This window comes from Mauremys reevesii, linkage group 1 (genome assembly GCF_016161935.1).
Source record: "Mauremys reevesii isolate NIE-2019 linkage group 1, ASM1616193v1, whole genome shotgun sequence".
Lineage (NCBI taxonomy): Eukaryota > Metazoa > Chordata > Testudines > Geoemydidae > Mauremys > Mauremys reevesii.
The window spans coordinates 270,995,941-271,023,768 of record NC_052623.1 but is presented as its reverse complement, the minus strand read 5'-3'; the positions used below and the strand labels follow the sequence as shown (position 1 = coordinate 271,023,768).

General features: G+C 52.5%; 1 protein-coding gene across 2 annotated transcripts; it reads left to right on the top strand.

Annotated features, from left to right (window-relative positions):
* Positions 1-27,559, top strand: SHISA8 (shisa family member 8). 2 transcript variants are annotated; one of them, XM_039523477.1, is made up of 4 exons: positions 1-563; positions 21,987-22,114; positions 24,480-24,629; positions 25,180-27,559. In XM_039523477.1, exons 1-4 carry the CDS (start codon positions 1-3, stop codon positions 25,560-25,562), a joined length of 1,224 nt encoding a protein of 407 aa, XP_039379411.1. In that variant the 3' UTR covers positions 25,563-27,559. The 2 variants fall into 2 exon arrangements, with proteins under 2 accessions (XP_039379411.1, XP_039379403.1); XM_039523469.1 differs by having other exon boundaries at positions 24,459-24,629.
* The last annotated feature ends 269 nt before the right edge of the window (positions 27,560-27,828 follow it).

Below are 27,828 nucleotides of genomic sequence, written 5' to 3'. Positions count from 1 at the left end.
ATGGCAAGCGGGAGTGGCGCACGGATGGAGCGGGGTTACGTCTTCGGAGTCTGTTGCCTGGTTCTGTTGGACCCAGGGCGGGTTTGGACCAGAGCGCCCAGCACCCAGGATCCTGAGCTGGAGGGACAGGTGGAGAGTCATGGTAACACCAGCTGGGCTCCCACCTTGGAGGACACCGTGGTGGCCCCTACTGAGGCTGTGCCAGGTGGGGACAGGTGCCGTGGTTACTACGATGTCATGGGGCAATGGGACCCTCCATTCAGTTGCAACTCAGGGATCTACCGGTACTGCTGTGGCACCTGCGGGTACCGCTTCTGCTGCCAGTTCAACCATGGGCGGCTGGACCAAAGTGGATGCTCCAATTACGACACCCCCAACTGGGTCAACACGGGCCAGCCGCCGGCCCGGGTGGATGAGACCCCCGAGGATCCTACCCGAGACAAGACCAACATGATTGTATATATCATCTGTGGCGTGGTGGCCATCATGGTGCTGGTGGGCATCTTCACCAAGCTGGGCCTGGAGAAATCACGGAGCCCCCCCACGGAGATGACCATGTCCAGGTAAAAGGGACCTCACTCCTTCCCTTCCTCTCTGTCTCTGTCCCAGCTCCCTCTGTCTCCCTCCACAGCAGATAGATGATACTTCCAGACTTCCCTCTTGGCTGCATTTTCACCTTCCCTTCCAGAGGGCAAGACCCAGTCCAACCCCAGATCCCCACAGTGACCTGCCACCCCTCAAACCCTCCTTGATGTGGCTCTGGACCCCGAGAAGAGAATTTACAGGGGAGCCAGGTGTCTGAAACACCGAGGCGGGAGAGGAATGAGTTGAGGGGGTAGAAATCAGAGCTGTTGGGTGAAGCTGAGCAACGGGAAATTTAGGCTGGAGATCAGGAACCCTTTCCTACCAGTGAGGCCTGCTGGACTATGGAATAGTCCCCCAAAGGGTGTCGGGGGATGGAAGCCCCATCACTTGGGTCATTTAACAGTGGACTGGTCAGATCCTGGGAACAGTCCTCAGGGGATGGACAAGGTGTGTCCTACGCTAACCGGTCTTCTCCAGCCCTGATTTCTGTGATTCTGAGTGTAAGGCTCATAGTTTTGCCATATTTTTGGGGGCATTTCAGAGTTAGAGTCTATACAGGACGATTACTTACAATGAACGTCTTAGCTTTCCTGCAGCATCCTGCTTTGGGAGAGACCTCGCGGAGCAGCTTCATTAGTTTCTGTCTTGTCAAAGGGTGTGTGTGTGTGTGTGTGTGTGTGTGTGTATGTGTTTACCATATGACCCTCTCCCCTCCTTGCCAGCAGGTTGCCAGAGAACCGCAGCATTATCCCGACTGGTTTTGATCGTGCTGTGGGCAGAAAGTTCAGCCAGGGCACCTCCTCTCTCCGGCGGGGTGGCTTTGCTACCATGTGGGTGCCAGGAGGGAGTAGGCAGCCAGCTAAAGGGATGGGTGGGGGAACGAGGGATCAGGATGGCACTGCTGGGACTCTGCTCAACCTCTGTGTCTCCTCTCTTTTGTCCAGCAAGTCTGAGAGGCTGGACTTCCCAGCAGTGAGAGAGTAACAGGGACCGGGAAGGTTACAGGATTCCCTCCCGCCCCCGCCCCTGCTTTCTCCCTCTTTCCTTCTCTCTCACTCTCTCATCGTCTCTGTATTGCTGTCTGTCCCTCCCTCCCTGTGTGTGCCGCCTGCTCTCTCTTTTCTTCTCTGGTGTGCGCTCTCTTAATATGCGCTCTCTTAATATGTCAGTTCTTCACTTCAAATAAATGTTGTTCTTGTTGTGTTCCCAGAAGCCGACTAAGGAATTGCTCAGGGCCCCAAGCAGCTTGGGGGGGGACAATTCACATTTTATTATGTGTTCGAGAGGGCCCCCCAAAATATTCTGCTTAGGGCCCCCAATGGGCTAGCATCGCCTCTGCGTGTCCCCCCGACCCATCCCCACTACACACAAACACGCGCTTCCTTTTTTATTAGCTCTCTGCACTCAGCCTCCCTCTCCCCGTCCCGGAACGTCTCGCCCTCCCGCCCCCCGCAGCACTCTGGGAAGGTTCAGTCCCAGCTCGGGGCAGAGGTACGTCACCCCCAGCCACGCCACTTTGCCCCAGCGATGGCCCCCAGAGGTCCTACGTCCTTTCAAGCACGTTCAGTTGTTATCAGTTTTCTGTCAGGGCAGTGGGTGGTTCAGGGGCTTGTCCATGAGGAAAGGCAGCGTGTGTGTGTGTGTGTGTGTGTGTGTGTGTGTGTGTGTGTGTGTGTGCGTAGGCAGGTGTGGGGAGACAGTGGCACCTGAGATGCCAGCTTCTTAAAATGCCAGGGCCTCCCCTCCTCATAGCCTCCTGCTATGGCAGGACAGGAGAACATGAGACCTCACCTGACTCATGACGCTAGTGGAGCTGGGGGGGTGGGGGCAGCCAGCGAGGTGTCATGGTGCTTCGGTGGGGGGACAGATTCAAGGCGAGAGTGTGTCACCCACTGACAGACTCACTGGGGCAGCCAGAGAGTCCAGCTCACATGGCTGGGGGAACTCGCTCAGCCTTGTGCCTGCAACCAGCTGCTCCACTGACCCCTGTTGAGTGGCAGGCGGGGAGAGAGCCGCTAACGAGCTGCAGCCAGGAGGAGTGACTCCAGAGCCAAACTCCTTAGGAAAGTCCTGACTTCCATGCACCAGGTCTCTAGGGCTGGCTGGCATGTTGTGATGCCACAGACTGGGGCTATGCCAAGTGCCCAGCGCTGGCCACAGGGTGCCTGACACAAAGCAGGTGTGTTGTGCCATTCGGAGTGGTCCCCTGACGCCGCACTCTGAACGGTCCCGCGCTGGGATCATGGAATTGGTGCTATCTCTCAGGGGCACCGCAAATGCTGCCTTGGCCCCTCGTGGGGGCCGGATCCTCCACTGGTGTCAATGTACACCATCCTGAGGAGCAGGCATGTGGTCTTTAAAAGCCCCACGGCACTTTTTGCCAGAGAATGGGGGTTAAAACTGGCATCTCAGTCAAATCCACCCTAGGTAACTGCAGTGCACCTCCCAAATTCCTGCTCACATTTCAAAGGAGAGGATTATCCTAATTTATCCAGCCTATGGCATGGCTGGATTGTTCTGCTGGGTGAGCATAGCCATGGCATTCCACCCCAGAGATGGTTGCATTTCCTGGCCGTGTGAGTGATCCCCAAACATTCATTCTGTACAGCACTTTGCTATGAAAAGGAAACCAGTAATGTAGCCTCTTGCTATTCATATATCTTGGCTCTGGCTTTGGTCACCAGTGTGGTGAGTTGGGTTGGGGTTTTGTCCTAGGTCCTTGTAGACAAAGCCCTATGTGGTGACATTGTCTCCTAGGGGCTGTCAAACAGCTGATGGGGACTGTTGCTCCAAGGGCAGCAGAGGGCCCCCCAGCTGGAACACCATGGAGTGGTGCAAGACAGAGGTGAGGCACAATGGCAAAGGGCCTGCAATAAAAATGCGTGCTTTATGCCAGGATGGAGGGGCATTGGCACAGCGCTTGGCGGGGGGCTAGCACTGGAGTAGCTGGGTGATGGGGGTCAGGATGGAGGGGCACTGGCAGTGCTGGGGTGCTGGGAGTGGATGCGTTGGCAGTGCTGGGGGGGCTCGGAGTGGAGTAGCTGGGTGCTGGGGGTCAGGGCGGGGGGCCGTTGGCAGTGCTGGGCAGGGCTGGGAGTGGAGTGCCAGGTACTGAGGGTCAGGATGGGGGCATTGGCAGTGCAGGGGCTGGAGGAGTGCCAGGTGCTGGAGGTCAGGACGGGCGGGGCATTGGCAGTGCTGGGGTCAGGGCAGGGGGGCGTTGGCAGTGCTAGGGGGCTGGGAGTGGAGTGCTGGGTGCTGGGGGTCAGGGTTGGGGGGCGTTGGCAGTACTGGGAGGCTGGGAGTGGAGGGTCGTTGGCAGGGCTGGGGGTCAGGACGGGGGGAGCTTTGGCAGTGCTGGGGGTCAGGGAAGGGGGGATTTAGCAGTGCTGGGGGACTGGGAATGGAGGGTCATTGGCAGTGCTGGGGGTCAGGACAGAGGGTGTTGTCAGCGGGGAGGAAGGGCAGCAGCAGCACAATCGACACAGATTTGTTGCTTTTACTTTTTTGCAGCTTCTCTCTTAGGCTGATTTATTTTTTTTAGCGAGTTTTATGCTACGCAGTGAGGTGCTAACAAGAGCCAGTGGAGCCAGGCAGGGCGCAAGGTTCCCATGCAGAGCTCTGCCAATGCACCTCAGTGCTGCCCCCGAGCTGCCCCTCCTAAGCCAGCCATGGAGGCTCCACATGTAGCCCTGCCAGTGCCCAGGACTCGTCATCTCCAGCACCTCCTGTTAGCCCAGCCTTCCCCTACCCTGACCGACGGCAACCACAGCTCTGCCAGGGCATCTCCCTCCGGATCAGCAGCACCAGAGATCCCTTGGTCGCAGAACACAGCACTTGTGCAGAAGTAAGGAAGTTGGATGATCTAAAACAAAGGGGGAGAGGACGATAGGGACAAGAGGGATGGGGAAAGGCACAGACAGAGGGGAGGGGGAGAGGGCAGGGGACAAAGAGGGCGGAGCGTAGACATGATTCCATCAAGCACCTGGGTGAGTTTCTAATCGGTGAGGTGCATGTTCTAGCTTGCAGATTGTCGGCCAGGGGGGATAGATCTGGTGATGACTCCGTTATATGGGGCCGTGTTAGGGGGTCTATTAGAAAGGCAGCGCCTGAGGAAATGCCTGCCCAGGACAGATAATGACCAGGAGAGAATCTCAAAATATCTACATCCCCTGAAATGGCTGGGCCTTAGCACTCGTCCCCATTGCTTTGTTATACAATTTTGTAGCAGCTAAATGCCCTGAGTTTGGTCTCCAAACGGGTAGCAGCCTCTGCTCTCCCGTCGCTGGCAGCCACTGAGTCAGCACTGGGAGAAGCCCCACCTCCCGCCAGTCACTGACATGAAAGCTCCGCCCCCCCAAGGGCTGACTCAGCCGAGCAGCTGGGTGTGACGGGTGTAGAGGAGAAGGCTGGGGTGGGTGGCAGGGTGATTACAGAATCCCTTGAAAGGCAGCTGCCACTCAGGGCTGGGATGGGGGAGGAGGAATGAGAGCGCAGAGGAGGCGATGACAGGAACAGATGAAGGCAAGATTCAGCCCCATGCTCCGAGGGGACTCACTCTTCCAGGAGAGTAGCAAACAGCAGTGCCATGCACGGTGATCGCTAGTAGCCAGCTGCCTGCTGAGCTGGGGGCTGCCTGACTTTGGCAGAGGGCTCAGGAGGAAGCCAAGTGTCCATCTGGGAGCAGGCAGGACTAGGAGGCCCAACATTTTGGTGAATCCAGGTTCAATTAAGTCTCAGTCCGTCTATGAGATGAAGCCTAGTCCTCTCTGTCTCTGTGTCTGCCTCCATCCCTTCCACCTCCTCCCTGTTCCTCGTTTGCCTGGCAGGTCTACCGAATCGATTCAAACTCCCCCAGCCTCCCTCCGCCCCAACTCCTCTGCCACTAGCCTGCTCCTGGGAAGTGCTCTCTGCACTCTTGGGGTGTGCATGCGCCCAAGAGTGCGTGTGTGCGCGTATGCGCACGCTTGTTTTCCTGGCTGGGACAACTGGAGGAAGGACGTTACATCCCCAGGGATGCTGCGATGACTCCTGGCATAACACACCTCTCTCAGCTCCGCTGGCGCGTACCCAGAAGGCCTGTTGCCTTTTCTGCGACGGGAGGGTTTGGTGGGGCTGGGGCGGGGTATGAAGACTGTGTTGTGTGAGCAAGGGGAATGTTCTAACCCTGCTCTCTCCAAGAGAAACCAATGAGAAAAGAGGGGAGGGAAAATATTGTCTGGTGGCCATTAGCTATAGTTCCTCTCTGGCCAGCAATGTGAGCTCCCTCCCGGCAGTGCCTACCTACACGCTTGAACTAGGACTCAATTGGTGCCCTACCAACCTCATCAGCAAGATCCCCAGGAGCTGTCGGCTGCCAGATCTAGCTGCTGGAATCTCAGTAACATCTGCTTTTCCCTCGCCTGGTCCTGGCCATGCCTGGGGCTGTGCTTAGTCATATGATGTCAGGGTGGGGGGTAAGTTCCCATTTCATGTGTGTGGGTAATAGGAAGAGAGATAGACTTTCCATGAAACTGGTAGTGCCTAGCAGTGATACACAGATACACCAGTACCCCAAAAGCTTAGCCCACTGTTGGGAATCACGTCTTCTTAGGCCAATAATGAGAACCAACAGGTCTTTCTTCAGGACACGTGTGGTTGGGTTCCATTTATTCTCCTGCATTTCTTGCCATCAGGGATTAACGTGTGAGCTGTCCTCTTGGCAGATTGTGTTAACCAGAGGAAACCTGTTTTTTTACTCTCCAATTATAACCAATCTCCTATTGCGTTTCTGGCTGCACTTTTCCCCCCACCTCCTTCTCCATGCACTCCCTATCCGTGGCCCCACAAAGTTGCGAGACCTCCTGGTCAACCTCCTCCTCGCCCTGGCAAAAATGGCCATCTACATGACCAGGGAGAGGCGGTTGGCCAATGGAGACTCCTGCGACTGTGGGGCTTGTTTCCGATCCTTAGTCCGTTCACGTCTCCGGGCGGAGTTCCTCTGGGTGGCGTCCGCTGGCTCCCTTGACACCTTCGAGGAGCAGTGGGCGCTGTCCGGGGTTCTCTGCTCTGTGTCCCCGTCAGGCTCCCTTCTTATGAACCTTTGACCGCACTCCTGTCCCTGTTCTTTTATTAGTTGTCCCCCGCAATTAGTGGGTTTCTGAGGCCCTGTGGAACCTCCCCTTAGGCTGGGGGGGGATCCGTTAGCATGGGGCGGGCTCTGCCCACCCCGTTTCCCAGAAACCCAATAGATACTTGTAGCCTGGATTCTGTGGTGCCAGATCTGAGCATTCGATTTTTTTCCCTTCGCTAGTGCAAGTCACAGCGCTCCCTGTTTAACCAAGCTGGTAATGTATTCTGCTCCCCCTCAGGTCTAGCTCCCCATAAACATACGTTCCAATCACATGGGACGGTACTTTGAAATATGTGGGTCATCACTGAACAGATCTCTTCCCCAGAAGCTGCGTATTTTTGGACATGAGCATATGGAGTGGGAAAAGGCAGGTTTTTCTTGCATGCCTTTGCACTTCTTCCATGTGACAAAAGTAGGACCCCACACCAGCCCATTCTCCGTATGGAGTATGGTAGCTAATCTCTGGCCACCTACCAGAGCACTTAATGGCTGTTGCTGTGCTGAGCACGCATGTTCTTTCTGAACTTCACAGCAAAAGCAGGTGAACTTGCATCCTCTGGCTTCTACCACGTGAGCTAAAAGACTCTCTCTGTTAGCAGCATAGGCTCTATGACACACACTTGAGGAGTTCTGACACTCTCCAGCAGAGGGCAGTAGCATGGGTACGCTCTATCCAGTTTATTATGAAATATATTGTCTATGATCCTGATAGTTTCCTTTGACACAAAATGTCCTGGAAAGGCGAAAGCTGTGCTTATACAGTGCTAATAGCAGGGAGATGTTACGCGCCAGCATTCTCCACTGAAATGCACTGGAGACTTATGTGCATGCAGAGGCAGGAGTGGGGCGTGTCTCACAACATATGCAAGTGCACAGAAGCAGTAATGCAACTGTGACAAATCCAGGTGGCCTGGTGATGCAGGCCAGCAACCCCAGCAGCAAGAGGTGTCGAAGCTGGTAACCTGTGCCCGGACAGATGGCCTCTAACAAGACCGCACCAGAGGGGGAAGATAACAACAGATGCATTAGCTGCCTGGGCCAGGAGAGGATGCATGAAGTGTCTGTGCAGCGGTAGCACAGGGTCTGCGCTGATTTCAGAAATCTCTTGATGTAGAGGGAGCAATGGCCTCAGTGTCAAAATGTGTCACAGTCCTGACTCTGGTACAATGGGGTCTGCGCTGCACGAGGAAAGCAGAGGACAGCCCATGGGTCTGAAGAGATCATAGAATCATAGAGTATCAGAGTTGGAAGGGACCTCAGGAGGTCATCTAATCCAGATTCTAGAAGACAGTGCCACTGACTGCAACAACGATCACATGGTTCATGCTTGGCAGAGGTTGTGGGTAGCCTCTTCTGGAGAGGATGTTGGCCGCAATCACTGTAAAAACAGGCAGCATGTGATCGGAAACACACTCAGCGTATCTGTGCACCCTCACTACAGCCCCTGCAGGCTATTGGTGGAGGCTCCCCATGGCTCCCGCTTTAACTGGTCTTGTTTTACACTGGTGTTGCTCAGTGGAGTGCCATGTGATCGACACTCAGGTGAGAGAAGAATCAGGCTCCTGGGTGAAGAGCTGCAGCAGAAGTCTTTAAATCCCACATGTTGAAGAGGGAGCAGGCAGTGCAGGCAGGCAGGATGGCCTGGTCTCAATCTGCATGCAGCAGGCCTAGGTTCCAGTGGGCTGGATCCATGCTCGTGCTCGCCACAAACACGCAGGGTGATGGAACATCACTGCCTTCTTTGTGTAGCTGGCGCAAAGGGTGGCTGGTAGCACCTTGTACCCTTTACGGTATGTACTGGCCGTGTATCATGGCAGCCAGTCAGGCTCACTTCATATTGACGCAGTGGTTCCTGGAGCACTTCCAAGGTGGTCTCTGTCACAATGGCAGAAATTCCACCCGTCAGTAAGTGAATTGTGGCCTAGTCCTGCTGTCATAAGCTTCTAGAAGCTTTTTTGATCAAGTGACATTATAAAAGTCAGCTCTGCTCGGCGCTCTGTGGGGCTGCTTTACGTCTGTCTGGGGCGGGTGTTTCTTTGGTGTGGATTCAGCTGCGATGGGACTTGCGGCTGAAAGCATGGTCAGAGCGGGGACAAAGCCCCAGGAGGCAGAACCAAACTGCAGCGAGATCTGGGGAGATTGGAGCAGGGCTGGGGAGGTTGCAGGCTACGAGGAAAGGGTTGGTCCTAGGATCTCTAAAGTCCTAGATCTGGGGGGAGAGAACAAACTGGCAGAGAAGTACAGGGTTGGGGGAGATGTATTATTTCCTTATTTGCATTATGATAGTACCAGGGACCCCAGTCAGGATCAGGATGTGCTCGGTGCTGTACAGAAAAAGAGGGACCGATTGCGCTGCCTTTATTTGCGCTTGTACCTTCCTGCACCGTGGTGGTCCCCTGAAGCCAATAGAGCAAGGTACTCTCTGGTGTGAGGAAGGGCATCACACCTGACCCAGAAGTAAATACAGCCCGTGCCCCTAACAGCTTCCAGTCGACATCTCCAAGCCCGCCACCTTGCCTCACATGGGCTAAGACCCTGTTCTGCTAGGAACACTATTAGCGGCGGTGGTGCTACTCGCTGAGAGTAAGGACAGCAGCATCGTAGCCTTCTGCAAGTGCAGAAACCTGAGCAGCAGCTGCCTTGTCACATTAAAGGGAGTTCCTTTTCATCTTACCTCCTTAAATCTGTCCTAAAGCAACCAAGCAGTAGAAGAGAAGGGTGGAAGCTGCAGAGAAGGGGGCCTGAATGGCTATTGGGAGATATGCATGACAAGATTGGAGTGGTCACACCACAGACTAAAGTGCTGTATTAGAAGATCCTTTCCCTCTTGCATGCACCTGGCTGATGCTGCTGTGAACTCCACTGACCTCAATGGAGGCGTTTACTCCTGGGGGAATTCTGTGCCACTGCGCATGTGCAGAATTTATGTCCCCCACAGATTTCTTTGCTTCCCTACAGAAAAATGACTTTCTGACAAGGATGCAAAGGGAAGCCACAAGAGCTGTCATGCGACCCTCCCAAGCAGTATGTTCTGGGGGCCCAGGAAGAGAGGTAAATCACTGTGGGTTGGGGGCAGGACTGGGGAAGACCCAGCTGGTGGCTCCTACCCTGTGCCGGGCTCAGCTGCTAGTCCCAGCTGGGCTGGGGAGGATGGGACTTCCTCTTCCCTTGCACAGCATCTGGGGCCGGGTCAGACCCACCCCCAGATTTCTGCCCCAGCTGAAGGAAACTCTGCAAGCCCCCCCCTCTGCCTCCCCTGGGCAACTGAACAGTAATCCCCAACTCTGTGCAGCCAGTGGCCTGTGCTCACCAATGCCATGCTGGAGCCTCCACATTTATTTGACAAATAAAATTTGCAGAATTTTAAAATATAGTGCGCAGAATTTTTATTTTTTTGGTGCAGAATTTTTAATTTTTTGGCACAGAATGCGCTCAGGAGTAGGAGTTGTGCCTCACTGGCCCTGGAGTGAGAGCAGGATCGGGCCCTTTCTCTTTATCTCTCTCCACCTCCCGCTTCTGTCTGTCCGTCTCTCTCCATAAGTGTGGGATGGGTGCACCAAATACTGCCCCTCTGCTCCTTTCCAAAGGCCAAAAGGGGCAGCCTGCTATTTCCAGGTGTGAATTTAGCCCCTGGCGTTTGCGGTGATAACAGACCCAGGGCTGTGGGGAGCTGGGCGAAGGGGGTAGAATTCTGCTCATTTGTTTGATTTGCAGAGCAAGGTCCCAGTGGGAAGGGACAAAAATGAGCTTTTTAATCCTTTCTGGCTAAGTTGAACGCTCACCTGAATGAGTCAGTAGAGGAGTCAGGACTCTGACACATTTCGACACTGAGGCCATGGCAACTTGCTCCCTCTGGATTGAAGGAATCTTTGAAACCTGCCCAGAGAGCGAGGAGCCCCTACAGCCAGTGAAAAGAACAGAACAGAGGTGCTCTGGGGCTAGTGCATTCTGGTGTAGCTGAAAGTCTTAGCAGGAATCCTAGTCCCATTGTTTCACAGCGGTTGCTGAGCCATTGCCCCGATATGGGACAGCTTGAGAATGCTAGACAAGGTTATGGCTCTTTGACATCCGTCATGTCTCCTTAGATCTGCCCTAATAGCATATTTCCTATCGTGTAGCACAGCAGTACCGTTGCCTCAGGGAAGGGACCTGTCTGATTGGTAGGGAGATGGTCACGTGAATTGGGAGGCAGTGGATATGCGACTCAGGAGACCTGGGCCTGGCTCAGCCACTGATCAGCAATGTGGCCTGGGCAAATCTGCTTCCCTTGCCAGTCCTTCAATTATAAACTCTTTGGAGCAGGGACTGTCTCAGAGGGTACCTCTGGCTCTGCGGGCTGGAGGTGTCATTTCCAGTCCAGTTAGTCACATGTGCACTAGCTTTGATCAAACTAGTACACTAAAAATAGAAGGGTGGTCATGGGCGGCAGGACAGCACAGCTGCCTTAGGAAGTACCTAGGGTCCCGGGTGGGACTTCTCGGGGCAGACAGCCCAGGCCGCTGCAGCTATATTTCTATGTTTAGCTTGCTAGCTCAGTTGGACCTCGTGTGCTGTGTCTACACCAGGAGTGGGCAAACTATGGCCCACGGGCCACATCCGGCCCACCAGCCAATTTAATCCGGTCCGCGAGCTCCCACTGGGGAGCAGGGTCACCAGCTGCTCCAAGCACCTGTGCTGTAGCTCCATGCAGCTCCCGGAAGAAGCGGCATGTCCCCACTCTGGCTCCTACGTTTAGGGGCAGCCAGGGGGCTCCGCGCAGTGTACTCACCCCAAGCTCCACCCCCAGAGCTCCCATTGGTCGGGAGCTGTGGCCAATGGGAGCTGCAGGAGCGGTGCCTACGGACATAGGAGCCAGAGGGAGGACATGCCGCTGCTTCCAGGAGCTGCCTGAGGAAAGCGCTGCCTGGAGCCTGCACCCCTGAGCCTCTCCTGCGCCCCAACCCTCTGCCCCAGCCCTGATCCTCCTCCCATCCTCCGAACCCCTCAGTCCCAGCCTGAAGCACCCTCCTGCACCCCAAACCCCACATCCCCAGCCTCACCCCAGAGCCTGCACCCCCAGCCAGAGCCCTCACACACACACCCCACACTCCAACCCCCTGCCCCAGCCCAGAACCCTGAACTCCTCATTTCTGGCCCCACACCAGAGCCCGCACCCCCAGCCAGAGCACTGAGCCCCTCCTGGACCCCAACCCCAATTTCATGAGCATTCATGGCCCACCATACAATTTCCATACCGAGATGTGGCCCTCGAGACAAAAAGTTTGCCCACACGTGGTCTACATAATGGGGCCCTGATCTTGGATCTAGATAGTTCCTGTCTAACATTAAGGAGTGTTAAACAAGGTTCATGGTTTGGTGTGCACAAATATCCACTTGCTTAGTACTATGGAAAACACATTAATGAAAATCTTAACTTTTTATTAAAGGGACAAAAACAATGAAAGCATCCGAGATGTAAAGCATTAAGTGAGGCTTTCATTTTAACAGCATCCCTTGTTCCCTTTCTCTTCGGCTAGACAGAGTTTTTAGAAGGAAACCCCCCTTGTTTGACAGTCTCTGAGGTGGTGTCAAAGATGATAATAACTGTCCTTTTTGGGGAAAAGAGAAGAAGTTAGTTGAGATGAGCTGGACCTATTGTCGTTGCTGTTGTTCGATTCCTTTTTATTCAGGTGGCATTTGGGATTCAGTTGGAGCCAGTAGAGGTGGCGATTGTCATTTGGGTCCCTCTATCTGGCCTGCTCTGGTCAGGACATCTCTCAGGGTTAGGACGAAGAAGATCAAGGGTCACACAAGATGATAGCGGTGGCAGCCATCATGGGGAAGCTCACTCCAATAGCCTCTGTCTGTTTTGTTTTTCTATATTTCCCCACACTAAATCTCTTTCTTTAAGGACCCAAAAAGGGAGTGATGGGTGGAATAGCCCATCCCCCTCTTACTTTGTTCACTAATTCGGCTGAATGTTTTACCCACCAGTTTTGGTTAATTGATTTCTGGACCCACACTTTCTTGTTTGCCAGGCATGATCTTAACACAGTCCTTGAGTTATATCAGTAGACCTTTTTGGTTGGACTAATTCCGTAGCACTATCGTGTCTGCGTACACCAGTCATTCTGTCTGCGTTTCATACCTTTTCCCCCATCAGCATGTGTTGGGACAGGTTATTGTGACATCTTAGGAACCTTCACACACTTTTTACAGTTGAGCTTACAATTAGGGTAAATTTGCAGGCCCAATTATCACAGTGGACCTCTATTTGCTACCAGAATACAAATAATAGTCTAGCAGCAACAACGCATTCATAACACTCCAATATCATGATCCTGACCTGCCTCTCCCCCTATTTCAGTCCAAGGGCCAAACCTCCTCCTCCCACTGCTTTGCCAGGTCTCCTCAATCCTTACCATTAGCACCCCCTGCTATTCCAGGCCCAGTCTAGCCAATGCACCTTGATCTTGATCTACAACCTCTCCTGCCACTCCTGTAGTGGGCCTCTCTTCAGCGGCTGATTGCCATTCTTGATGAATTATGTGGTCCATATGTGGTGGTGATGATGGCTGCTTTATTGTTTGTATTGGGGCAGTGCCTAGGAGTCCCAGTTATGGACCTCAACCCCAGTGTGCCAGGTGCTGTACAAACAGAGCAAGACAGTCCCTGCCCCAAAGAGCTTACAATCTAAGTCATGCTGACACAGTTCCACTGGAGACTAAGCTGAGACTCCGAAGCTTATCTCACGTGTTGCTTTAGCTAATGATTTGAACTTCAGTGTGGGAGGCCAGTTCAGTAACCCAACTTGGCCCTGAGGTAGGTACCCTGCAGCACCCCCACTGAGCTGCCACATTTCTACTCACTCAGTGATTCACTGGTTTCCCCTCTCCTCCTTCCCAGTCACCAGTCTGAGACCTTCAGCTTCCCTCTGAGTGCAGAGGTGAAGAATTCATCCTGGCTTTGGGCAATGTCACCCGTCACTTTCACTAATTTGCTTCTCCGCTTCTTGGATGGCCACACTGTCTCCTTCACCCTGCTCTGGGTCCTCTTGCTGATGGGTTGGAAAAGAATTGCCAGTGGGTCCCTCCAGAGATGGGCCTCAACTGCAGTCGGGGTTGGATCCAAAGTATCCAGAAGCTGGGGGTTAGTCAGACCTGGGAGCTTGGTTGGATCATCAGGCTCTAGCTCTCCAGCTTGATCTCTCCGTCTTTACTAACATACTTCCATCATTGCACATGCCTGGCGATCGTTTTAGGGTTGCTGAAGAACACTGGGCAGTGTATGTTTGTTGTCAGAGGGCTGTTGCTGAGTGATAGGCCGTGACACTTTTGTTACTGTAGGGTTTTTTCTGAGCACTGGTTTGTGCACATGGGTTTCTGATTTCTGGCTTGCTAACAACCCCGGGGGTGCTCACACCAGTCTGTCATTGGAGGGATTCTCATTGGGTTGGGTTACGCTCATTGGTTGCTTGTTTGGGCTGTTCACAATGCCCTATTGAAGGGGGTTTTGCTAGTGTAAGACATGCCCACTCAGTGGTGGTTAGGCCACATAAAAGTTGATAGCCCGTCCTGTAGCAAGCTTAGCAGCCCTGGGTCTTAGCTCAAGCAGTAGAGGCTTGTGCATTACGCTCCAGAGGTTCCACACTCAAGCCCTGCTGCTAATGACCCCCTCAGCGTTACACTAGCAGTGCACGGCACACACAGATTTGTTGTGGTGTTGCTCTAGTGCAGTGCTTCTCAACCCTTCCAGACTACTGTGCCCCTTTCACGAGTCTGATTTGTCTTACATACCCACAAGTTTCACCTCACTTAAAAATGACTTGCTTACAAAATCAGATATAAGAACACAGCAACACCGTTACTGATAATTGCTGACTTTCTCATTTTTACCATATAATTATAAAATAAATCAACTGGAATATAAATCTTGTACTTACATTTCAGTGTATAGTATAAACTATACTATAGTATAAACTATAGTATAAATAGAGCAGTATAAACAAGTCATTGTCTGTATGAAATTTTAGTTTGTACTGACTTTGCTAGGGCTTTTTATGTAGCCTATTGTAAAACTAGGCAAATCTCTAGATGAGCTGCGGTACCCCCAGGAAGACCTGTGTGTATCCCCAGGGGTACATGTGCCCCTGACTGAGAACCATTGCTCTAGACAGTGACTGTGGAGGTTGGTGAAATCTAATATTTTTGGATACTTTAACGAGTTTGTCACACTGTCTCTATCTAAGAGTTCTCTTGGCTATTGTAGCAGTTCCTGGTATATTCTTTGTGTTGGTTGGGAGTGGGGGAGGTTTGCTTGAAGCTGTGAGCTTCGATTGTTGTTGTAGGGTTGCTTATGCACATAGAGCTTTGCAAACTTTCATTGTGTTTATAGGGTTGCTGCTTACTGTTGGTCTTTGCACTCTGTTTTTATTATAGCATAGATTCTTATTGACAACTGTCTACACTGTTTTGATATTGTAAGGTTGCTTTGGATTGCTGGTATTGATGTTCTTTTTATTTCAAGGGGAAAAGTCACGTATAAAGAATTACCAGACTTCACAAAGAGGCCCAAGAAAATGTAGGTCAAATAACATTGAACTTCCTGATGCAACAGGCCCGTTTGAGTGCCGATAAAGGAAGTTGCCTCGGGTAGTATGGTCTTCAGTGACAGAGATGTCCTTCCACTGCCAGAGACAAAAGATAAAAGCCTAGCCTACCAGTTTCCAGCCTGCTGAAACTGACTCATAGCTATGGCTGTAAAAAGGTGAAAAATTAGTATTTTCAGTGGGGGGGACACAGAGTGAGGAGGAGTGTGAATCAGTTCCTATAAAAGAAAACCAAGTTCAAATCCTCACCCCAAAATACAAATCAAACCAAAACTCTGTGGTGCCTTCAAGATCCCTCTTGGATTGGGGGGCGGGGGAGGAAGAGGGCTAAAGCTACTTCCCTTTGGGATTGCCTCAGCCCCTGAGCTGTATTAATGTGTCCTGTCCTAGATCTTTGAGGATCTGGATGAGGTGGAAGTAATTATTGTTGATGATCTGCTGATTTAGAACGAAACCAATCCCGCAGCATGCCAGAGATCAAACTGGAACAAATGCCAGGTCAGGCTGAGTGAGGGCAGTTATGTGGGACATGGACTCAGCAACAAAGACTGGACCCAAGAAAAGTGGAGTCAATTGTGCAAATAGAAAGACTCCAAATCAAGGAGCACTTATGGAGCTTCGTGGCCATGTTAGTCAACCTAAGCAAATTATCCCTCATTTGTCACAGGCAGAATGCTCTTGGAGACTAATACAGAATGGTACAGCAATGGCTGGCAAAAGAAAAATGTTGAGGAATTAAACAAAGGTTGCCATCAAAAGACCAGCACTGAAATATTCTGAGATTAACAAAAAGCCCAAGATCTCAGTTGGTGCGAATTCTCAGAGAATGATACAAGATGATCACCCAATGGCAATTGCTTTCTAAGCACTGTCCCCAGTGGCTACTATTAGAGTTAGCTTATGATGTTCACCAAGTTGCAGCGCTGGTAGAGGCATAAGGTCCTGGGAACAGCCCTTCCACATTCCTGCACTGGGATCTGGAACAACCAGCGCTGGCCTCAGAGAATCCATCTCTGGTTTACTGCAGCACTGTGAATGCTAGTCCAGGACAGGTTTGGTGAAAGCTGTGAGATTGCAGTGCAGGTGAAACAGTGTGCTCATGGTTATGTGGACACAGTACTGAGTCTGAGTTCTTTGGCCTCCGGGACACAATTAAGGAGATATCCCAGAATGCTTTTAACTAAAATTACTCCTTTGTTTTGTTATGCAGCCTGTCTTTTTTGTTAGTAACCTCCATTTTGGAGCTAGGATATTCTTTTGTTTTAGGAGCTGCTAATCAGCTCCTGTTTGCTGTGATCAATCTGTGAACAATCAAATGAGATCCTCCCTGTCCCTGTGAACAGCTCTGTGGAGCTCCTCCGTTGCCGCTGCTGCTATCTAAAAACAAACATAGCTCCTGTTTGCTGTGATCATCTGTACCTGGCTGTAAACAATCAAATGAGAGGCAGGCAGGGAACAGGGGAGTCAGTGCAGCTGTTTGCAATTAAGAGTTAAGACTAAGGGGTCGGAAACATGTTCTGATTTTTCAAGGCAGGAAGCTAAACACAGTGTTGGCTCCAAAACTCCCCCCTCTCTTTCCCTCCGCTCCCTGTCATACTAGACCCCACTCCACCTCCCTCTTTTGAAAAGCACGTTGTGGCCACTTGAATGCTGGGATAGCTGCCCATAATGCATCACTCCCAACAGCGCTGGAAATGCTGCAAATGTGGCCACACACCAGCGCTGGTAGCTGTGAGTGTGGCCACACACCAGCGCTGCTCCTACACAGCTGGATGACCAGCGCTGCAAACTACCAGCGCTGCAAACTGTAAGTGTAGCCAAGCCCTTAGAGTTAGCTTATGATGTTCACCAATCGCTGACAGGGGCCTGAGTGAAACATAAAGGTCCTGGGAACAGCCCTTCCATATTCCAGACTGGGATCTGGAACAACTGACAAAGGGACTGGCCTCAGAGAATCCATCTCTGGTTTTACATTCAGCACTGTGAATGCTAGTCCAGGACTTTAGAGGTTTGGTGAAAGCTGTGAGAATTCCCTTGCAGTGCAGGGGAAACTAGTGTAAAGTTCATGGTTATGTACTTCAGTACTGAGTCTGAGTTCTTTGTCCAGATGCCAAGACACAATTAAACGTGATACAGGAATGACCCGTGTATAGAAGCTGTGACAAAGTAGGCTATGTCTGTATCAAATTGCAAACTCCATTTTGGATGGTAACCTCCATTTTGGAGTAGGATATCCTTTTGTTTTAGGAGCTGAACCCGGGTCTCACCTTGTCCAGGGTCAGGTTATTATGCTGCATCCCACACACTGCCCTTCCCAGGAGCAGTGTGGTGGGGCCTTGCTGAAAGACTGTGACTAAGAAGCCATCACAAAACAAACTAGAGTCATCAGCTCTGTCTCTCAACTAGTGGCCATCCATGTGGAACACAAGCTCACTACACAGAAGGGAAAGGGGCTGGAGATTCTCCGCCTGGGAACATGGGCACAAGGGGTCAGAGATGGTATTTGAGGAGGATGATCTCTGTGAGGGGGGCTGGCCACTGCCACATGCCAGGAGACCAGGCTGGAGAGAGAGAAGGCAGAAGGCACTCTGCCTGTCCTGAGATGCTGACCAGACTTTGGCCTCACAGAAAGGGTGAGAGCAGACTAGGATGGATATGTCTCAGAACTCTTATTTTGCAAAGCTCTGTAACTCTTTAGTGCTTTGCTTGCTTGCTTGCCATGTTGTCCCTGAAAGGGTTAATCAAGAAGCTCAGAGGACTCACAGCAAGGTGGAATGTTAGAAAAGTGTCTCTGAGCAACTGGAGGCTCAGGAGGGCTGGGGCACTGGTTCTGGGGTCTAAGGTGGCTGGGCTGCAGAGTCTACTTCACAAGGAAGGGTAGCAGTGTGATGCTGTATGAAATCTGGGGACACTTTAGACTATTATGAAGACCAATATTGTAAAATGTAAATAAGTTGTGCTAGATATGTCAAGTGAGGTATCTGCAAAAATGTTATAATTTGCCCAGTACAGTAATTCCTCACTTAACATTGTAGTTATGTTCCTGAAAAATGCGACTTTAAGCGAAACGATGTTAAGCAAATCCAATTTCCCCATAAGAATTAATGTAAATGTGGGGGTTAGGTTCCAGGGAAATTTCTTTCACCAGACAAAAGACTATATATATATATATATACACACACAGTATAAGTTTTAAACAAACAATTTAATACTGGTACACAGTGATGATGATTGTGAAGTTTGGTTGAGGTGAAGGAGTCAGAGGGTGGGATATTTCCCAGGGAATGCCTTACTGCTAAATGAACTAGCAATTGGCTGAGCCCTCAAGGGTTAACTTTCACACTCTACTGTACAAGGCAGCAGGAAAGGAGGGACGGCAGACAGAGACACACACCCTGTGTGTGTGTGTGAGTGAGAGAGAGAGAGATGCGCATTTCCCCCTTAAGTATGAAGTGGGGTCAGAAGTACACTGCCTTGTTAATTAGATCAGAAAGCTGAGACCAGACCGCAGCTGCAGCTGCTGCTGCCTGGAAGCTCCCTCTGTCGTGTGTCTCCCCTACTCTATAGAAGATGGGGTAAGCGGGGTGCAGGAGCAGGGGGGAGGGGGACACCCTGACATTAGCCCCTCTCTTCCTCCCCCCCCCCCACAGCAAGCAGGAGTCTCGGGGAGCAACTCCAAGGCAGAGGCCAGGAGCAGCATATGGCAGTCGGGGGAGAGACAGCTGCAATTGATAGCCTGCTGGGAACTTAGGGGGGTGGGGAGCTGATAGCGGGCTCCACCCTGGTTCCAAGCCCCCACCAGCTAGCTCCACTGGGCTGCTCTCCCTGCAAGCAGTGGACAAAGCAGGTGGCTGCCAAACGATGTTAGAAGGGAGCATCGCAGAACTTTAACCGAGCATGTTCCCTAATTGATCAGCAACATAACAACGAAACAACATTAACCGGGATGACTTCAAGTGAGGAGTTACTGTATGCTAATCTTTTTATTATGAGTTATAGATATGTAGGGTGTATCTGTATTTCAAACTTGTGCTGTGCATCTGGATGACACCCCCAGGCAGATTGGCATCAGCACTGCCTAGTCTGCTTGATGGCCCATCAAGGGACATCAGCTGCACAATGAACCCATTGGAAGGGTCAGAGATACACCTTATGACTCAGCAAGGCATGCAGGGGTGTGCCTACAGACAGGCCATGGGCTGGGCAGCTTGTGTTTGAAATACAAGCGGCCTGGTAAAAGACTATAAAAGGCAGCTTCATCTTCTTCATTTTGTCTTCAGTCCTGTCTCTTGTCTTCATTCCCGCTTCTTACCTCTGGAGTAACCTTCCTACACAGGAAGCTCTGAACAAAGCTGTGGATGTGTCCAGAGGCACTTACAACCCAGCAAACTCACCAATACTGCTAAGAAACAGCTATATGGACTCTGAATCTTTGTTTGTATGTGTCTGTTTTACCATTTAACATCTCGCTACTTATTCTTTCTTTTTTCTTTATAATAAGCCTTTAGTTTTAGATGCTTAAGGACTGGCTGGCAGCGTGGTATTTTGGGTAAGAGCCAAACTCATATTGACCTGGTAACACGACTGACCCTTTGGGGTCAGAAGAACATTTTGTATGTGTGAGCCAAGTTTAAAATAACTTCTCACTGTACTGGACCTATGTGCTGACTGGGAGCCAGAGAACTGGAATGAAATAAAGGGGGCTGTGAGATTTATTTTTTTGCTTCTTGATAACCAGTGTGTGGAGCAGAAGCACCATTTGTGACTGGTTGGGGAGTTTAACTTCAGTGTTACCCACCAGTCTTGGGAATATCTGCTCTCCCTTTTGCAGCCTGCCCTGACCTTGGCATTTCCAGTGAGGGCTGCCCTGGGCACACAGGGTCACAGACAGATACCTGGGAGTGAGTCTGAGAAACCCAGAGCTAGGACCAATGACCAGGCTCTGCCCAGACCTGATTGGCTTAGGAGCTTGTGGGATCCAATGGTTGGGTCCACTCACAACAGACTGGTGTCTGTCCAGATGGGGGGACAGGGACAGGTTGTGACAGAAGCATCCTCAGTGGAATATGTGATAAATATGGAGTAAAAGGAGCGAATCTGTGCTCAGAAGGAAAGTGGGGGCAGGGGTGGAGAATGATCGTACGGATTGGAGGCAGAAAAAAATCTATCTGGACGCTCCTTGCGTGGTCTTTCCTTGCAGGACAGGCTTGGGTTTTATGCTAATTTTTATGCAAATGGCACCATGGGTATCTGATCCTGGGACTTGCTGTCCCTGGCTGTTCTGGTTTCTGAGCGTATATGTTGCTCTGGGAGCTTCCGTGCACCATGGAATTTCTGGGATGTCTTCAGACATGAATGTTAAACAAATGATGCTTATGTAATGTTCTTTAATGTCATTATTAATAAAGGGATGATTAAAAATGGACAGAACAGCCAAGAAAGGTCACATCTGGCTCATCCACATCCCTGCTGATGCCGGATCTTTCCCTACAGTCTCTTCTGCAGGGCTTTCTCCACATCCGTTTGAAATGACTCAAGCCCTGGGGTTTCCATTGCTTCCCTCAGCAGACAATTCCGCACTTTGGTAGTTCTAGCTCTTGGGAAACCTCTCCTGTTATTCAGCCAGAGTTTTCTGCCTCTGTTTCACCCCATTACACCTAGTTATACACCTTTGGTTCACCTGGAACAATTCCTCTCCCTCGCTGCTTTGACACCCATTAGGTATTGTGCCCCCAAGCCCATAACCATGGCCAAGCCTCATGTCTTTCTTTATTTTAATCTAGTCATGCAAATGGGTCTCTCCAGCTTCTGGATGTGCAGGACGGGGAAGAGGGCAGTGTGATGAGCACAAAGATTTCACTAGTTCATTCTCCTGCCCCCTGACCCCACCCCCTTTAACATTAGCAACAACTGACGATTTACTAGGAGGCAGGGGCCTCCCTTGTAATATTGACAAAGTGCCCCACAGTGTTCACGCTTTTCAAGAGGAAGTGGATCATGCTACAAGGCTGAGCATGCTGGGGGGGCGTGGCTAGGTGGGGTTGGCCTTTCCTTCTAGCCTTGGCTAGCACAGAGTTCAGATCCCACCTTGGTTGGCAGGTGAGTTTGGTGTTTGGCCACCATGGCTTTTGGTTTGTTCGGCCATTGTTGCATAGGACTGGAAAGCGGCTGTGTAAGAGGCACTGGGAGACCCATGTAGTGGCCCAGCACTGGAATAGCAGCGGGATCTACGGGCAGAGTGGAGGTGCATTGGCATTGCTATATTGAGCCCTAGGCTGGAATAACCAGGGTTTCTGTGGGGAGGTCTACACTACAGAATTACTTCAGTATAATGTGACTAATCCACCCCTTGAGCGACGTAGTTACACCAACCTAGAGTGCTGGTGCAGACAGCGCTATCATGGCAGGACAGCTTCTCCCACCAACACAGCTACCGCCTCTCAGGGAGGTGGATTAACTACGCCGACGGGAGAGCTCTCCCCCGTCGGCGTCATCCATCTTCATTAAAACACTGCAGCAGTGCAGCTGCACCAATGCAGCATATGAAGTGTAGGCCTGCCCTCTGGGTCTGAACTGAGGTGCATTGGCAGAGTGATAGCATGTCTGCACCAAGTGGCTGTGTCACACACCCGTGAGGCAGGGAGATGTGGAGACTCCCCTCACGTGACGCTGCTTTCCTGCTTTCCTTTCTGCCTTCTCCAGAACGCTCACAGACTTACTGAAACAGCCGGGCCATGGCCCCTCGGACCACATGACTGACGGCCACGTGGGCAGCATCCAGGTCCAGATGGGTGACGGGCTTGCCCGGAGCTCCCCCAGAAATGGCACAGGTAAGAGCATCGCCTCCTGTCCCCCTCACAGTCCCAGCTGTGCTGGGCAGGGACCGGGTTGTGGGCAGCAGAGGGTCTCCCGGGCTCCTTCCATTTCTGTGAATGAAGTTTGAGGGGGGCAGGATGGGAGCTGATTTGGATGTGTGGCGGCTGCGGCTGCCCCTGCCGTGGGGTGGCAGATTTCGAGGCTTGCATAAGTTGCATGTGTGCCTTCTGCCCCTTCTCCAGTGCACTCCCTGCTGCCTCTGGGGGGGAGGCTCCCCCTCCGGGCTGACAGTCCCCTGCTTGCTTCTCTGAAAGATCGGAAATGACATTTGCCCTGGCAGCAGTCAGCATGTGTTTGCAGCTCACAGGTCAGAGCACAGTGCAGTCATCCGGCTAGGACAAGCTGCAGGAGCCCCCAAGGCTGGGGGTTACTAGCTGCACCCGGACTAGCGGGTGGGAGCATGGAGGAGGGAGGAAAACTATCCTAGCTGTGAGGTGTGTTAGGTGGTGGAACAGTCCCGTGGTGCTGGGGAAAGGCCCATCACTTGGGTTCTTTAAAGCTGGGCTGTGCAAAGCACTGCAGAATACGGTGTAGGTCAGCGTCCGGCACTGCCAGAGTGTACCCGGGGTGGGTGGGATCCATTCTATATCTCATCCTTCTAGAGCAGGGATTTCCCCCCCTCAGAGCTGGAGCTAGTCCCAGTGCTGGTGAATGGCGACAGTGAGGTCATCTAGCGTGTGGAGGGGGGATGTCCTCACAGGGGATCTGCTTTTGGGGTGGGTGTGGGGAAGTGTTTCTCCTCTGCTGAAGGATGGGCTGATCGCTATCCCATGCTGTCCCCTTGGCACTCCCCTGGATGGTAGCAATGGGAGGATTGGTGGGGCCAGGAGTCACTGGTACCACTGCGGTCCCCAGCTGTGTAACACAGGGAAATCGGCTGCTAATCCAATGGTTTTAAGTTTGGTTCAGCTCTGCTCTGCCCAGGGAAGATGGGGAGGACTCTGTTTTCTCTTTCATTTGGCAGTGACACTTATTAAAGGGGGCCAGGGGAATTTGCATTGAAACGCTTTGATCTGAAGTTACCACTGGTGAATGTCTCCCAACCAAGAGCCTGGAGACTGAAGTCTAACAGGTGGATGGGCAGCCACTCTCCTAGCTTTGCACTCACATGGCCCACAGCAAGGGACTGTTGCTAGGAGTGACGGGAGGTCAGGTCCTGTGGCCCATTCAGCCACTGGTCTCTCTGCTGAGGGGGCCAGCTAGTGCTGCCGGGAATGGCGGTGTCAGGGCTGTGGGTGTCCCAATGGAATGGGAACTCGCCCTTCACACCAGCCACCCAACAGCTGTCGGTTACAAAGGGCTTTTGGCCTCTCCTGATCTGGGGACAGAGTGTCACCAGAGCCACAGCCATGGAAGGTTCCCTGAGCAATCCTCCCAGGTGTCCAGTCCCACGAGGCAGGTGGTGATGTTTGCTCTCAGCACAGATGTCTGACTGCTCAGGGGAGACTGTGGGGACGCATGGGGGAAGGGTGTCCAAACCTGAGGCCAGGGTGGGGGAAGGGTGAGCTTGTTAACATTAAAATGCATTTTTATGCAGCTAAATGCAAATATATATAACTAGAACCAAGGAAGGCAGGCCAGCCACTCTATCTTGGAAATCAGTGACTCGCAAAAGGAGTGAGGAGTCCACGTGAGCCCCCGGTGCGATGCTGTGGCAAAAAGAGCTATTACGCTCCTTTGGTGTATAAACGGGGTGGGATGAGTTTACCTCTGTGTATGTCCCTGGTGAGACTGACTCTGGCATACCGCATCCAGTTCTGGGGTCGGCAGTTTAAAAAGAATGTTTAAAAGTTGGAGAAGGTGCAGAAAAGAGCAACAACCAAGGATTGACAGGCGGGAGGAGATGTCTTGCAGTGAGCCACTTAACGAGTGCCATCTGCGTAGCCTCGCCAAAAGAAGATGTAACTTGATTAGTGCACAAGCACCTTCACAGGGAGAACACACGGGCTTTTTAATGTGGTGGAGAAAGATATAACAAGAACCAATGGCTAGACGCTGAAGCCAGACAAATTCAGATTAAAATTAAGGCACAGATTTTTATCAGTGAGGGGGAATGAAACCATTGGGACAATCTACCAAGGGAAGTGGTTGATTCTCAGGCTCTTGCTGCTTTCAGATCAATACTGGAGGCCTCTCTCGAAGCTGTGCTGTAGCCATGCACATGTTCCTGGGCTCAGTACTGGGGTAGCCAAGTGAAATGGAGTGACCTGTGGTGAACAGGAGGACAGGCTAGATGATCTAATGGTCCTCTCTGGCCTTAGACTCTGACTCTCTGACCCCTTAAACCTTCCCTCCCAGAATCTTTCTTTGCATTTCCAGACAATATGCACTTGAATAATGCTGTGGTCAGCACCCCCATCACCCCCCAAATGGGGCTGCCACGTGCTCACAGCAACCGGCTGCAGATGACGAGCACCATGCCCCACCAAGCTCCGGACTACGCCAAGTATGCCACGCTCAAGGCCGTAGGTATGTGCTGCCACCGCATCGCTGGCCCAGGGGCTGGACAGGGCTGCTTCACCAGCAGGTGCTTCCTCTGTCTTTGCTTCAGCTCCTCCCTCCCCTGATCCCATGGCAGGAGTGACTGTGATTTCCCCAAGGCCAGAGGGAAGGAAATGGGACACCATTGCTGCTGTTAGGGAGAGCAGCGCAGCCCCCTCTTCTGGCAGTTCTGCAGGCCTGGAGAGAGAGGCAGAGCCTGCAAGTGTCTTGTGTGCTGAGTTCGAGCAAAGCTTCGCTCAGGGGTGGGGGTTCAGCACAGGCGTCAGTGAAGGAAAGGGGCCTGGAGCAGGCTGAGCAAGGGAAGCTGCTGCATTCATGGAGCAGGGGCCAGAGATTGAGATGGCCAAGGTTCTTTCCCTCGCAGCAGAGCTGAAGCCCAGGTAGGGAGAGGCGGGGCCATGCATGGCGGAGAGCCATCCTGGCAGGCAGAGACGTGGAAGGCTCCTGTACAGCTCAGGAAGGTGTGTGTGTTCCCTGTCTGTCTGACTTCCTCCCTTTGCTTTGCTTTCCCCTGCAGAGAGCGCGCCCGAAGAATTCTACAAGCGGTTTCCCATGGTGGACATGCCTCCGCCTGGTCCTCTGTCCTTCCCACCCATGGGGCTGCATCAGAAAGACGTGCCTCCCCTGCACGACAGCTGCGCCTTGGTTGGCTTGGCTACACCCGGGCAGAAGGCCAAAGTGGTGAAAACCAACGCCCACCCACTGGTGGCCAGCCCTGCCTTCAAGGGAGGCTGGGACCCCAGCCATCACCACCCCCCTGATGTCCGCCGACAGATCTATGCCAACAAGCGCCAGTTCAGCGTCGAGAAGCTGCCGGAGGTCTTCAGCCAGACGCCCACCCACTATGTCCAGCCCTCGCGGCCCTTCTCCACCAATAGCAAGACTGAGGTCACTGTCTAAAAAGAACCTCCATCTTTTCTTTTTATGTCCCAGCAGCCTCTGGTGCTAACGGTCTTGCCAGCCCAGACCACCAGCTAGCGAAGTACCAGAGGTGCTTCCCCATTATAGCTGATGGCACTAGGCTGGGTGTCAGGAGGGGCGAGGAAGGTGGGGGAAATACCCACCAGCACAGGTGCCCACACCTCCTGAGAGTACGCGGATAACGTGCATGGTGAAACAGGCATGCATGTTGCCCTGTGATTGATGCACGGCTGTTGTTTCCAGTTCACCTGTCCATCACATCACACTTGTACCAGAACGGTCAATGTTGACAGGAGCAAGGGGAAAGGCACCCCCTCCCCACCTCCCCCCCGAGAGGAAGGACAACAGGTGGGAGATGTGAGACAAGCAATTGCAATAACCATTAAGGCCCATTGGGTTCGCACGTGTAACCCGTCCCCTCCCTCTGCCCCGCCACGTGGGTTTTAAACAAGGGCCCACAACCACCAGTCATGCCAGTATAAATGAACTGTACAAAAGGGCAGCTGGCAAGGGCTCACAAGGAGTTTGACGGTTCCCTTCACTGCCAGCTCAGCTCGCTCCCCTGCACACGCTAGGCACCAGCGCTGAGTGGGGGTGGGGATTTTTCTTACACCCATTTTTGAATGTTTCGAATGAAGGCCTAGCTGACCCTACAGTTCTTGTTGCATTTAGCTCCCGCAGGCCAGGGCTGTGGGTCAGTAGGTGAATGCAGGGCTGCCCCTGCTGGATGCACAGTAGCAAAATATAGGTCCTATGTAAACAGTGACTGCTGGCTGAGGTTGCAGGGGGTGCTGACCATTATTTTTAGTTTCTGTGGGACATTTCTGCCAGCAGGGGCAAGGCTGAGCACTGGCTTTGGCAGCTCAGGTCGGGGCTGATGGGGGGATACTGGTTTAAAGGGGGTGCAAAGCTGTCTCAGTGAGTAGGCTCCATGGCCTGGCTGCATCGCATTTTCCATGGAGCCTTTCTGGCTGCAGCTACTGCCCAGCACCAGGCCCTGACGGTTGCTCCTGCCAGGTTACAGCCCAGCAGAGCGTGTGGGGCTTGGGATGGAGTTGTGGCTCCAGAGCAGAGCCTGACCTCTCCCACCGCGCTGGGTGTGATGGCCATAGGTGTCATGCGCTTCACTCCTTCCCCCTCAACCTTGGGTCGTTTCCCCCCACGCCCCTGCCCCGGGCCCAGCCGTGTTCCCCTCTCCACTCGTACAAGTTCCACAGCAGGCAGCAGTGCCAAGCTGGCCGCTGGGCTTGCTGCTAGCGCTGGAGCTGCTGGGCTTCAGTCACACCCCTACCAGCTGTTATTGCACACGCCGGCTACCTGGGTCACAGCCTCACCCAGCAGCCACTGCCCAGCCCCATGGAACTGTATCCAGAGGGTCTCGGGCTGGGTCAGCCCATGTCTCCCTGACCATGTTCAACCACTCATTGTGGTCCACCATGGAGGTGGTCAATCTCCTTTGTGCCCAAGCCATTTAGACCCACCCCCGGCATAGGTTTGAAAAGCCACGGCAGCTGTCAGCCTGGGGAAACAGCCACATTGCTCGTCCCTTTGCAGGGGCTGGGCTTTTCTAGTCACCTGTGTGTGTGTCACTCACTTGCTGCCCTTGTCGATCTTTGTTTCCTTAATTCTGCTCCGTTCCTTTTCAAAGGGGCTTTGTACCACGGCCACGTGTGTGGCTAATGTCTGCCCGGTGGAGTGCTAGTGCCATTCCCCTGAGCAGTCCCTCTCTGCAGCTGTATTTCTACTACCTGGGCAAGAAGCACATGCTTGGCCATTGGCAGGGCCAAACCACAGATACAGCTTGCAGGGTGGGCACAGGTGACGCTGCTGAGGTCAGGTGTGAACGGGGGACCTTCAGCACCAGAATAATAAGCCACTAATGCTTGAGCTAGAGGACAGCGCCTCTGATGAGCAGCAACACCTCTTAGCTGGACCAGCTACTAAAGGTAGTGGGGAGGGATAGCTCAGTGGTTTGAGCATTGCCCTGCTAAACGCAGGCTTGTGAGCTCAATCCCTGAGAGGGCCACTTAGGGATCTGGGGCAAAAATCAGTACTTGGTCCTGCTAGTGAAGGCAGGGGGCTGGACTCAATGACTTTTCAAGGTCTCTTCCAGTTCCAGGAGATGGGTTTATCTCCAGTTACTATTTTTTTATTTTATTTTGTTTAAGGTGAACATGCCACACTCGGTTACCTTTTTACCCCCATCACTCCCCCCCACCCCTTCATCTGTCCACAAGGCAACAGC